Below are 13,467 nucleotides of genomic sequence, written 5' to 3'. Positions count from 1 at the left end.
AGTTTAAATTCAAGATTTGCCAAAATACCATACCGACAGTGTCTCTGTCATTGTGGTCAAAATAAAATCAAAGATCTTCCCCATTATTTATTCAGCTGTCCTTTGTCATCAGAAATTAGGAATAAATTGTTACTGAGGCACCTACAAGTTAAAGATTTCTAGCCAGCAAGGCAAAAGATTAAAATTTTACTTTACAAAAAATGAGCCTATTACATTAAGAAGAGCCACAACTTTTCTGTTGACCATAGCTAAGACATAGACCAGCCATGTGAATAATAAAATCTGCCAAAGTCAACACGGGAAATGTGGAGGGCCAACTGTACAATGTATATATTTATTTGCAGTCACAAACCAATAGAAGGATATACCATTTACAAAATTTAAGAATCACATTAGGTTACAACAGTACAGAGAATGTGATAGTTATATTCAAAATATTCAATATTAATCAATATATTTGTTACTAACAGTCAAAATGAGAGAGAGAGATTCAGAGAAAAAGCCCTGGCTGAGAGGTGTTTAGATAAGTGGGGTCAGAATAACATTCCAGATGTCTAAAGACTGGCATTGAACAGAACATAAATTAAGTGTGGAATGCACTTAAAAACATCATGGCACAGAGTTTAAAATGAAACTGATAGGAATGTGTCCACGAGGGTCTCACGTGGATTTTTAATGTATGCCTATGTTAACCAATCAATGTACGATTTCTATATGTATAGCTTTTCTTTTAACCAACGTATGATGTAGAAAGGAATCTCTTTGTTTGAATCCATATAAAATGGTGGAGCACTTGTTGAAGGGGTCTTCAGGCTTTGAGAAATGATTCCCCTGAAGCAAAGCCGGCTTAAATAAATTTGCTAACTTTCCTGTGCTTCTGGGTCTCTCTGGTTGAATCTTCTGAAATATCTACATTTCATATAAAAACAACTGGAAACGTATGCTTATATGTTGAGTAGTTAAGGTTTAAAATAGACATATAGCAATTAGTAAGAGTGCCCTTCTATGCCATCCATTGTCTAGCGCTAAATCGTAGTTCGTATTTTAAACTGCTGCTGCACAGACAGTAGCAGAATCTGCAAGCAGCAGAAAAGTAAGAGATTGTTCAGCACATCCAACATATCTCTGAAGAATTGGGAACCTTATATATTAAAGATGACAGAGGTTTGGAGCACAGCTCCCAGAATCCTTGAGCCAGCAGATGATGAATTTGCAGTGCAAAATGAGGAAATGAGGAGGGGCTCCAATCTCCAGATGCCCCCTTAGGGAAACATTGCATTTTTTCCTTTCCTTTCTCTTCCAAGTGCCACTTTTAACTAATCATCCACCTTCCTTTTGAGACCAAGGTTTCCTTGTACTGTACTATGAAGAGGGGAATGGCCTCCTTGCATGAGTCTTACTGTGGCTGGCCAAGGCATCCTTTCGAGCGAACGATGTCTTACACTTCATACATTTGTATGGCTTCTCGCCTGTATGTGTGCGCCAATGGGTGATGAAACGACTCCTATAAGGGAAAATCCTTTGGCACTGCGGACACGGGAACTCCTTGTGTCTGGAGGTCTTCACAGTTTTCTCTTGCAGGCCGATGGCGGATGGAGGCTGTGCGCTTATAGGAGTCAACTCCTTCATCTGCTCAGTCTCATGCATCGCCAGTGGCTTTCCAGGATCTGCCGGGTGGAAATAGGATTCAGACTGAGTCCTGTCACAGTTCAACATCATCATCATCACCACCATTATTATATTTACTTGTATCCTGCTCTTTTCCCAAAAAGGGACCCAGAGCAGCTCACAATATTAAAAGAACAGTACAATTCAAAGCCTACAAAAGGGATACATTAAAATAGAACTAAATTATTGCAGTAATAAAATGATCCTGGCTTAACAGAAGCAGAGGCGGTAGAGACATGGAAATAGCACACTTTTTAGAGATTTAATTAAGCTGTGCTTACATGCTTTTGGACTTCTATTCAAGGACAAAAGGGCTAGATCCTTTTTTGTTCATCACATGAAGGAAGCAATAATTTTTCTCATTCACAGGCTCAAGTTTTGGAAACCTCCCTCTCTTTGCTAGGGCACCCATCTGGGCTTTTCCTTGAGCAAGAAAACTATTTTTTTTCCTGAAGGGGAGAGTTGGGGTTTGTGTGTAGTAAACATTTTGGTTTTAATATTCCTGCAGACTTGTTTTTATTGTTTAATTTCTCTTTACTGTGCTATTCTTTAGAAAACACTCTTCCCAAACCAGGCGTTCTCTCAGATACACTGAACTACAACTCCCGTTGTCCCCATCCAGCCACTGGCCATGCTGCTGGGAATACGGGTTGTAGTCCAACACACCTGGAAGTGTCAAAAACAGACATATACATACATGCATGCATTATTTCTTGTCTTTGTTTTCCATATGTGTGGGCTATGAGCATCAGGGCATTTATACAGTCAAATATCACCACTTAACACAAGGGAAAAGATGTAGTGGGTTGAAGGCAACTCAGAGTTTGCAAAAATAGGGGAAACAATTGGAGGAAGACCCCATGGAGGTTGAAACTTCCCAACACCGCAATGAAGGCAGAGAAAATCAGGACAGGGAAGAGAAGAAAATAGAACATGGCTGGAATATCAACCAACACATACAGAAATACTTATGACGTCTTAGTACATGCCTAAATACCAGGAAGCTTAAATAGCTGGTGAACAAATGTCCCCTGTTCATTGTCACATAAGTACAAAGAAGGAGGTTGTTTTCTGAGCAAATGTGAATAATTTGGGGCTGTTGGATTATAGATGTTGACAAACCCCAAAGGCAGCAGAACCAAAGTCAAAGAGAGGGAAAGGGTTGTGAAATCCTAAGACCTACAAAACAAGATTTGACACCTCTGGGAAAATAAAATTACTCTGGTTCCAGGGTGAGAGGTGCTATGGAAACAATTTTAATCAAACCAACAAAACGTCAGAATGATATTGCTACAAATATTCCTAGATTCTTGGATTGACTCATTCATGGTTCAGATCTACAAGTGCGTAACACCTGGTAATAATTCGTGATTCAAAACTCCAGTCAGTAACCCATGGGAGACAAAGGCCTGTTACAGACTGCCAAAATAAAGCTGCTTCGCGTCTCTTTGGAGGTATGCTATTTAAGTGATGCATGGGTCCTAAGAGTCTGGAGGTCGCGCCAAAGCCACACTCCATTCCTAAGTACTGGAGTGCAGCTTTGGTGCAGCTTCTGGATTCTTAGGGTGCATGCATCATTTAAACAGCATACCTCCAAAGAGACCCAAAGCAGCTTTATTTTGGCAGTCTGGAACAGGCCGAAGTGATTTTTAGTTAATTTCCAGTCCATTTTTACACCAATCTCTCCAGTTGAAAGCCCAACCCCAAAGAGGCAGCATTTGAAAACTCCTTACCAAAGTGGACACCTTGAAAAGCTGCGGAGCTGTTGTCGCATCCTATAGCCAATACTGTTTTCTGTAGTGCCTGCAGAGCAGAGACCTGAGGTATGGGTATCAGGAGCCCTCCTAGTGGATAATAGATCAAATAAACAAATCCATGAAGGCTGGACAGTTTAATTTTAAATAGAATTCTGTATTTTTAGACCACATATAGCAGCTATAAACATTAACATTTAAAAAATGAAAAACCCTCTCAACCTACCAAGATTCTCCTTCTCTCTCTTCCCATCCCTACATTACATCTCACAACAGCTCTGCCCACCATCAGATGGGATTATATTACTACTACTACTAATAATAATAATAATACAGGTTGAGTCTCCCTTATCTGGAATTCCTAAACCTTAAATACTCCAGAATTGAAAATTCTCCACGCTGAGATAGTGAGATCATTGCTTTGTGATGCTTTCAGTGTATGCAAATGTTTGTTTCATGCACAAAATTATTTAAAATATTGTGTTTAAAACTGCATTCAGGCTATGGGTACAAGGTTTGTATGAAACATAAAATGAATATTATGTTTAGACTTGGGTCCCATCTCATGATCTATATACAAATATTCTATAATCTGGAAAACTCCAAAATCCAAAATGCTTCTGGTCCCAAGCATTTTGGCTAAGGGGAACTCAACCAATAATAATAATAATAATAATAATAATAATAATAATAATAATAATAGGGTCGCAGATCTGAGGTCTGCGCAAATGGAGGGGCGATTGTATATGTATGTGTAGGGAACATTAGCCTAAGATGCTAACAGGTGAACAGCTGTTGTTGTTGTTATTACTGTTGTTGTTGTTTGCATTCAGACTTTAAGGCTTGCTGCCACACTGCAGAAATAAAGCAGTTTGATGACACTTTAACTGCCATAGCTCAATGCTATGGAATTCTGGGATCTGTAAATTGTTGAGGCACCAGAGCAATTCAACAGAGAAGGCTAAATATCTCACAAAACTACAAATCCCAGGGTTCCATAGCATTGAGACACGGCAGTCGAAATGGTGTCAAACCGCATTATTTCTCCCATGTGGCAGCTGCTCAAAAGGGACAAACATTTACCCAAAGGAGCAGCGTCCACATTATTTCCTTGCTGTACTTCCCAACACATGGGGCTTTCGGTGGGATTCAAATCCATCTCTGCAGGTGCATCTGTCAGTCCTCTGCTTTCCTGAAACTGCAAAATAAAGATCCTTTACACAGAGAGGCAAACATTACGATGCAGCTTGTATAGTGGTTAGAGCAGGAGAGAGCAAGAGAGGAGATTCTGGCCAAACAGTAGGAAGAATTTCTTGATGGTAAAAGTTGTGTGACCGTGGCTGCTAGAGAAGGATAAATGTCTCACATAACAATAGTTCCTAGAATTCCATAGCAATGAGCCATGGCAGTTAAAGTGGGGGCAAACTATTCATGCAGTGTGGATGCAGCCAGTGTGATGACTGTGGGAGAGTCTTCTGCACTGCAGATTTTTCAACCAAGTCTAGGCTATTTTAGCAGTGGGTTCCTGAATGAGCAGAGAGTGGGACTAGATCGCCTTTGGGATCCCTTCCCATTTAAAAGATCCTGTGATGAGCTCTGGTTAAGATCATTTTCAGAAACTCTCCTCTGGGCATCCCCATTGTTTGACATGGGGCAGGGAATGACTTGGTGGGGACATAAACCTGTGCAGGAAAACCAGTGGCTTCCAAACTTTGGTCCTCCAGATGTTTTGGACTTCAACTCCCAAAAGCCCCAGCCAGTTTGGTCAATGGTCCAGAATTCTGGGAGATGAAATCCAAAATATCTGGAAGACCAAAGTTTGGAAACTACTGGTCAACTGAATATTTGGAAGAGATCATGGCTGCCTGGAAGAGAGAAACCCCACAGGATGACCTTCTATAACTAAGGGCCCCTAACAAAAGATAAGAGTGATTTGAATGCTGGAATATGGGAGATCAGGGTTGGAAAATCAAAAACAGGTCAAGCAGACAGAAGTCAGCAGCAGTCATGTCATTTAGAAATGGTAAAGAAAGTGGGAAAAGTCAGTGTGGTATAGTGGCTTGAGTGCTGGGCTACAGCTCTGGAGACCAGGGTTCGAATCCCTACTGAGCCATGTAAACCTACTGGGTGAGCTTGGGCAAGACACACTCTCTCAGCCTCAGAAGAGGGCAATGGCAAACCCCCTCTGAACAAATCTTGCCAAGAAAACTATATGGCAGGGTCACCATAACAAACAAACCAAAGGTAAGAAACCTCCCCACTGCTTCTGAGGGGTTGAGATGTGCCTTCAAGACAACTCTGGTTTATGGTGATCCCCAGGGGTTTCCTGCAAGATTTGTTCAGAGAAGGTTGGCCATTGCCATGCTTTGAGGCTGAAAGAGTATGACTTGTCCAAGATCCTTCAATGGGTTTCCATGGCACAACAAAGAATGTGTCCCTTAGTCTAGCACCGAAACCACTTTGCTGCCATTGTGTGCCTTCATGTTATCTGTTGGCACCATAAATTTCATAAGATTTTGTTAGGCAAAGAATCCTCAGAGGTGTTTCTACCAGTTCTTTCCTCTGAAATGTAGCCTATAGCAGACGGTGTTGCTTGGCAGTCTCCCATCCAAGTACTATCCAGGGCTGACCCTGCTTAGCTTCCAAGAGAAGACCAGATCTGGTGCCTCTAAGGTATTTAGGCCAGACTTATATATGTATATACATACCTCAATGGGCTTTGTGTCTGCCATGGCAGAAAGCATCACACCAGGGAACAGTACGGACGGTATTTCTCCGACTGGGAGAGAAAGAAGGATAATGAGATTTCTCATAATCTATTTAATTTAGAGTTTCCTTTACAGAAGAGTGTTCTTCTCACTCCCTCCTTGTGGCCTTTTTTCCTTCCAGGGTGCATCTACACTGTAGAAATACTGCAGTTTGACACTACTTTAACTGTGGGTCCATCTTGCAGAATCCGGGGATGTGTAGTTTGGCGAGGCGCTAGCACTCTTGGGCAGGGAAGGCTCAAGACTTGGTAAACCTACAAATCCCAGGATTCCATAGAATGAATCTACGGCAGTTAAAGTGGTGTCAAGCTGCATGATTCCTACAGTGCAGACGCACCCTCCAATGGTGTTTGCCTGTTCATCTGTCCTCACCCTGTAAGCTGGTCTTCCCGCTGGCATTCCCTGCTTGGATCTGTTTCAGAGATTCACTGGAGGACACTGCAGTCTCTTGCAAATTCATAGCCACCGCTTCCTGCCCTGCTATCTGAAATAACAACATTAATAATAACAATAAATAACAAACAACAACAGTGACAACATAGTTGGCCCTCCATATTTGTAGCTTTGACTTTTGCGGATTTGATTATTCACGGATTTGATTAATATGTTCTCTCTAGGAATATCTAAGTCCTCCAGCACAACTCTGTGGTCAACTTTAACCAAACATTGCACTGAAGGGCTTAGAGATTCCTAGAGAAAACACTCCACTAGGCATTTGTAGCTCCTCCAGCACAAGTCTATGGTCAACGGCTGGCATATGTTGACCACAGAGTTGCATTGAAGGACCTAGAAATTCCTAGAGAGGTGTTCACTATCTAAAAACATAGCGTTTTTGTTATTTGTGGTTTTCCCACATTCACGGGGGTCCTGTGCCTCTACCCCCAGGCACATGTGGAGAGACCACTGTAACAAAAATAACAGCAATTGCTTATCTGTCTGCCCCCATAATTCAACAACAACAATTATGATAACAAACAAACCATATCAGTTAAACCATACATTAATGTAAACGGACAAATATAGTGGGACTTTGTTATCTGCTGGGGTTTGATACCAGGATCCCCGTGGATAACAAAATCTGTGGATGCTCAAGTCCCATTGAATACAATGACAGAGCAAAATGGTGTCCCTTAGATAAAATGGCAAAATCAACGTTTGCTATTTGGAATTTATACTTTTTTGGAATATTTTCAAGCTGAGGATGCTTGAATCCATGGATAAAAAAAATACGTGGATAAGGAGGGCTGACTGTAAAATGTACACATCTAAATTCATAATTTAAAACAATCTACAGGTACATCTAAATTTCATAATTTAAAATTCACAATTTACTAATAATCTGGATCAGACTGCCAAAAGAGACTGGTTTTCAATGCTCTTTTAAATTCAGAGTATTCAGCAGTGTTTAATCTCTTCCGCCAGGTCATTCCACAGTATAGAAAAATAAGAGATGAGGGTAATGACCATTTGTGATCTGAGGCACCCAGTGGGTATCCATGGGAGGATGTGAACTGGGTGACCTTGGCCAAGACACACTGTCTCAGCCTCAGAGGAAGCCAAAGGCAAAACCACTTGGAATTTGCCAAGAATGATGAGTTCACCCAAGGATGAGAGTTGAAGGCACACAGCAACAACAACAACTTTGGGGCAGAGTATGGGAATGATTTCGGACTATATATATGGCTAGCCATGATTCTACAATTAATATCATCATTATTATTATTAACATTTCTTTATAGAGCACTGTAAAGTTTGCACAGCACTTTACAAAGTAAGGGTCAAACAAAATAATAGGAAGGAAAAAAAGAATAAAAACCTGCCAAGCGGCGTACAATCTAAAACAACAACATTACATGATTAAAATATCTCTAAAATAATACTAACTAGTATACAATAAAGACAAAGCCATGGCCACTTCTCCAAGCTCTGCTTTAAAATAAGGGGCTGAAAATAGAGAGCCAGCATGGTGTAGTGGTTTGAGGGTTGGACTCTGGAGACCTGGGTTCCAATCCCTGCTCAAGCATGTAACCCAACTGGGTGACCTTGGTTGGGCAAAGCACACTCTCTCAGCCTCAGGGGATGGCAATGGCAAAGCCCCTCTGAAGGAACCTGCCAAGAAAACCCTATGATAAGGGTCAAGTCAAAAATGGTTTGGAGGCACACAACAGCAACAACAAAAGGCAAAGTGACTAAATGGAGGTTTTTGCTGGCAAGGTGGACAAGACAATAATGTTTCATAAAATGAAAAGGAAAAGAGGGAGAGGGTACAGTATTTGGCTGGAGAGACTCAACCAAGAAAACCTGGGCTGCCCTGACTTTGCAAGACTTGAGCAAACAAGTTAATGCAGTTTTAAAGCCATACAGATCATTTCAAATATACTAGAAACACACTGAACGTAACCAAGAGTTAAAAACAATGACAGGGTGCATCTACACTGTAGAAAATAATTCAGTTTGACACCTCTTTGGCTCCATAATGGGATTTGTTGTTTTGAGAGGCCCCAACCTTCTCTGGCAGAGAGGGCTATAAAGACCCTTTAAAGCTACAAATGCCAGGATTCCCTAGAATGGAGTTACAGCATTTAAAAGTGGCATCAAACTGCTTTATCTAATCTACAGTGTAGATGAACCCCAGGCTGCTTGGGGGTTTCATTCATAAGGTCACCATAGCTCAAAGCCAATTTGGGGGCAAACAACAACAAGAAGAAGCAGCAGCAACAACTGATTAGTGATGGCTTTGCAGAGATGCAAAGAACTCAAAATGCTAAGAAAAGACCCAAACGGTAAGAGATTTAAAGGCTGGCTCACAATATTAGTTTTCCAAATTATTTCAGTTGATTTCTACATTTAAACCAGGAATCAGAAAACCTCCCCTTTCTGACTGCAACTGCCAGAGTCCCCCAGCTCAACAGGATTCTGGGAGTTGCAATCCCCGAAGATCTCATCAGTTGTATCATATACAATTACTTTCCCAAGCTCTAGTTTAAAATGCCTGTTGGAAAACTCTTTGATTCGTTAGTAGTTAACTTCAGGAGATGGAAGACTTCAGAAGTGCTAAGACCTGAACAAAAAGCTGAGTGTTGGACTATGACTCTGGAGAACAGGGTTTGAATCCCAACTCAGCCATGGAGTCACACTCTCTCAGCCTCAGAGGATGGCCATAGCAAACCCCCTCTGAATGAACTTGACAAGAAAACCCCATGAAAGGTTCACCTTAGGGTCTCTGCCATTGACTTACTTGGGTGACTGGGAAAGTCACTCTCTCTCAGCCTCAGAGGAGGGCCATGGCAAACCTCTCTAAAGAAACTTGCCAAGAAAACCCCATTAAAGGTTCACCTTAGGAATCTGTGCCATGAAACCCACTGTGTGACCCTGGCCAAGTCACACTCTCAGTCAGCCTTAGAGGAGGGCCATGGCAATCCACTTTGAAGAAAGTTGCCAAGAAAACCCAGTTATAAGTCAGAAATGACTCAAAGGCCCACAACAACAACAATAATTAATTCTGCACTGAAATTGACTTGTATCTATGGATGGAAGTGACTTTAGCCAACGTGAACATCTATGCAAATCCTGCTATAATATAAAAGTTGCACAAAGAGAAAAAAGCAAGCTACTTGCCTGCTTGGGCATATGGCTCTCCAGATGTTCTCCCATCCCAGATCTGCCCCCAACATCTGGGACCAACTCAGGTTGACCCATCCATCTTGCTCCATGGCGGGCAAGGAAGTCCTCTGCCATAGCCACCGCCTGGGTGCCACTCTCTGGCCCCTGGGCTCGAACGCAGGCCTGGATCTCCCTCGGCAGGACCTCCAAGAACTGCTCCAGAACCACCAGGTCCAACATCTCCTCCTTGCTGCGTCGCTCCGGCTGCAACCACTGGTTGCAAAGCTCCTGGAGCCGGGTGTGAATCCTGCTGGGCCCGTCCTCATCCTCTGGGCAGCGGAAGGCTCTGAAGCGGCGTCGGCAGAGCTCTGTCTTGGCAACCTCCCAAAGCAACAAAGCAGCCTTCACCGCTTTGTAGTCGCCTTTCTCTGTGTCCCCAAGTTGGCTGTAGACCCCTTGGGCCTCACCTTGGAGGGCTGGCAAAAGCCGGGCCACCCACTCCTCTGGGGGCCACTGACAGGCTTCGGCCACTTGCTCGAAGGCGGCCAAGAAGGTGTTGAGGTTGCCCCATGGCTTCTTTCCCAGTGGCGGGGAGGTCCACTGGCCCTGGGACCTAAGGCACTCCCCGGCCCTTTCTAATATTGCTTCTGCCCCTTCCAGAGATTCAGTCTTCTGTCCAAATGCACCTTTTTCTGGGCCATGATATAGAGCCTCCATTTTGCAGCACTTCTATCTGTAGCAAGGAAGGAAGAAGGATCAGGCTGGATGAGCTCTAGGTCCTCTCTTGGCCCAAGGAGTAAAGGAAGACAGACCACCAGACTTGGGCTTGGCTTTTATAGGAAGCCACATGAGAAGCTGGGGGGGGGGGGTTAGGAAGCCATATGGGGGGCCTCAGGCTTCCCATGCATGATAATGGGTCCAATGGGAAATGATTGATTGCCTTGAAGTGTCAAGGTGGGTCTCCTTCCTCTGCCCCAAACCCCCTTGGCATTGAGGATCCCCCAAGGCAAGGAAATGAAGCCCTCCACCTTCCCCATTAAGAGGAGATTGTGAGGGAACAAAAGAAGAGGATTAGAGAAAGGCCAGGGAAAAATTCTGGAAGGATTTCGCAGGACAAAAGCCAATTCAGTGTCAACAATTTATTTTTCTTAACAGATTTGCCAGGCTCTGACTTTTGTTGTTGTTTCTTGTTGTTGTGGTTGTGTGCCTTCAAGTCCTTTCTGTTTAGCTTACAGTTGTAAACTGCTTAGACACTGTTAGTTCAGTATGAAGGGGTACATAAATGAAGCTGTTTGTTTTTGTTTTACTTATGGCGGCCCTATCATGGGGTTTTTACCATTGCCTTCCTCTGAGGCTGGGAGAGTATGACTTGCCCAAAGCCACCCAGTGGGTTTATATGGCCGACCCAGGATTCGAACCCTGGTCTCCAGAGTCGTAAGCTAACAGTCTAACCATTGTGCCATGCTGGCTCACTTCTTTTTTTAAAATAATTTTTATTGAAACTAAAGTTTGTACAATGAATTTTATACAATACATAATCCTGGATATATATTTTCTACATTCTAGTACATTCTATTAGATATCAGTTTCATGTATTTATTTATTTATGTATGTGTGGCCTAGTGGTTTGAGTGTTGGACTATGGCTCAGGGTTCGAATCCCAGCTCAGCCATGGAAAAGTGACTGTGGGCAAGTCACACTCTCTCAGCCTCAGAGGATGGCAATGGCAACTCCCCTCTGAAGAAACTTGCCAATAAAACCCTATAAAAAGTTTGCCTATGGTCTCCAGAATTCAGAAATGACTTGAAGGCACACAAGAACAACAACAACAACAACAACATGAATGTATTAATCCCACCTTTCTCCCAGCATGGGACTCAAGGCAGTTTGTTGTTGCTGCTGTTATTGTTATTGTTTTGTGCCTTCAAGTCATTTCCAACTTGTGGCAACTCTAAGGCGTACCTTTCATGGGGTTTTCTTGACAAGTTTCTTCAGAGGGGGTTTGCCATGGCCATCCTTTGAGGCTGAGAGAGTGTGACTTGTCCAGGGTCAACCAGTGGGATTGCATGGCAGAGCCTGGATTCGAACTCTGGCCTCTCTCCAGAGTCTTAGTCCAATGCTCAGACCACTACACCATGCTGTCTCTTTATTTACAACAGTTTACAACCTTTTAAAAACTCAAGACAACTTTAAAAAAACTTAGTATAAATGTTAATATGCAGTTAAGCCACATTTAAAAAAACATTTATTTTTTTAAACAATATTATTCTAAGTAAACAACTATATACAAAACATAGCGCAATAATAAAGCAAAATAAAAGAATTCATCTCACAACTTTGAATTGTGATGCGGATCTCCTTCTTGGGTTCTGGTTCAACATAAAATCACATTTAAAAAATATTAAAAGCAGTTCGAAAAACAGGTTTAAAACTCAGGCTGCATCCACACTTCAGAAAATAAATGCAGTCTGACACCACTTTTGGTGCCATGGCTCAACACTATGGAATCCTGGGATTTGTAGTTTGCTGTGGCACCAGATTGCTCTGACAGAGATGTCTCAGAAAACTAGAAATATATAAATTCCCAAAAGCAAGCCTTGTTTTCACCATTTTATGTAAGGCACACCATTTTGCTACCTCACTGTATATAATGGGACTTGAGCAGCCATAGATGCTAGAACTCTCTGACAGCGAAAGCTAAATATCTCACAAAACTACAAATCTTGGAAATCCATAGCATGAGGTCATGACAGTTAAAATTGTGTTTTCTGGACACTCTTTTGCTTCTGCAGTGTCCAGAAATTCATTTTTAGTTTTAAAGTAAAGGTTCAGTCTCCTTTATCCAAAATGCTTGGAGCCAGAAGCGTTTGGGATTTCAGGTTTTGCAGGGTTTTGGTAATAGCTGTACAGTACTTGCTGCTTGAGAGCCAGAGATCCAGTAGTGGTTTGAGCGTCGGACTATAATTCTCTGGAGAGCAGGGTTTGAATTTTGTCTCGGCCAAGAAAGCCATTGGGTGAGCTTGGGCAAGCCACACTCTCTCAGCCTCAGAGGAGGGCAATGGCAAACCCCCCTCTGAACAAAATTGCCAAGGAAACCCTAAGCCTTAGGGTAGCCACAAGTCAAAAATAACTTGGAGGGACACAACAACAACAACACACAGGGATTTGTAGTTTTACGATACCTTTCGTTTTCTCTGCCAAAGCGCGCTGGTGCTTGACCAAACTACAAATCCCAGCATTCCGCAGGATGGAGCTACAGCAGTTAAAGTGGTGTCACACTGCATTATTTCTACAGTGTGGATGCACTTTCATTCCCCCATCCTTTCCCCAAGTGAATACAAGGTCACTAATACAATTTAACTCTTTTCATGCCGCTGGACAGCTGCTAACGTTTGACCATGATGCTTGTGACAAGGACTCCAAAGCCCATCTGCCTGGTAGTAGAGACCCATCTAACTACACACCTCCACAAATAACAAGCCCAACACGAATCATGAGTTATACAACCCACACTGCAAACTGGGAGCTGGGAAGGGACCATTTTGGACTATTAACTGACATCATCATCATCATCATTTATTATATTTATATTATTATACAGTATTTATATCCTGTCCTTCTTCCAGGGCTGGGATTCAGGGCTTTTGAGATGGCAAATTCCAACTAATGGTCTG

General features: G+C 42.5%; 2 protein-coding genes across 4 annotated transcripts in view; both read right to left on the bottom strand.

Annotated features, from left to right (window-relative positions):
* Window positions 1-13,467, bottom strand: part of LOC121921898 (zinc finger protein 397-like) — a 942,727-nt gene that overhangs the window by 676,981 nt on the left and 252,279 nt on the right. The window lies entirely within an intron of this gene.
* On the bottom strand, window positions 76-12,293 carry LOC121921970 (zinc finger and SCAN domain-containing protein 23-like). 2 transcript variants are annotated; one of them, XM_042450782.1, is made up of 7 exons: window positions 12,127-12,293; window positions 9,809-10,526; window positions 6,563-6,674; window positions 6,131-6,201; window positions 4,506-4,620; window positions 3,402-3,512; window positions 76-1,667 (listed from the first exon to the last, which is right to left on the bottom strand). In XM_042450782.1, the coding sequence occupies exons 2-7, from the start codon at window positions 10,508-10,510 to the stop codon at window positions 1,363-1,365; spliced, it is 1,416 nt and encodes a 471-aa protein (XP_042306716.1). In that variant the 5' UTR covers window positions 10,511-10,526; window positions 12,127-12,293; the 3' UTR covers window positions 76-1,362. The 2 variants fall into 2 exon arrangements, with proteins under 2 accessions (XP_042306716.1, XP_042306717.1); XM_042450783.1 differs by lacking the exon at window positions 12,127-12,293 and having other exon boundaries at window positions 9,809-11,019.

The sequence above is a fragment of the Sceloporus undulatus genome, chromosome 2, assembly GCF_019175285.1.
Source record: "Sceloporus undulatus isolate JIND9_A2432 ecotype Alabama chromosome 2, SceUnd_v1.1, whole genome shotgun sequence".
Classification (NCBI taxonomy): domain Eukaryota; kingdom Metazoa; phylum Chordata; class Lepidosauria; order Squamata; family Phrynosomatidae; genus Sceloporus; species Sceloporus undulatus.
This window is presented reverse-complemented; position numbering and strand designations above follow the sequence as displayed.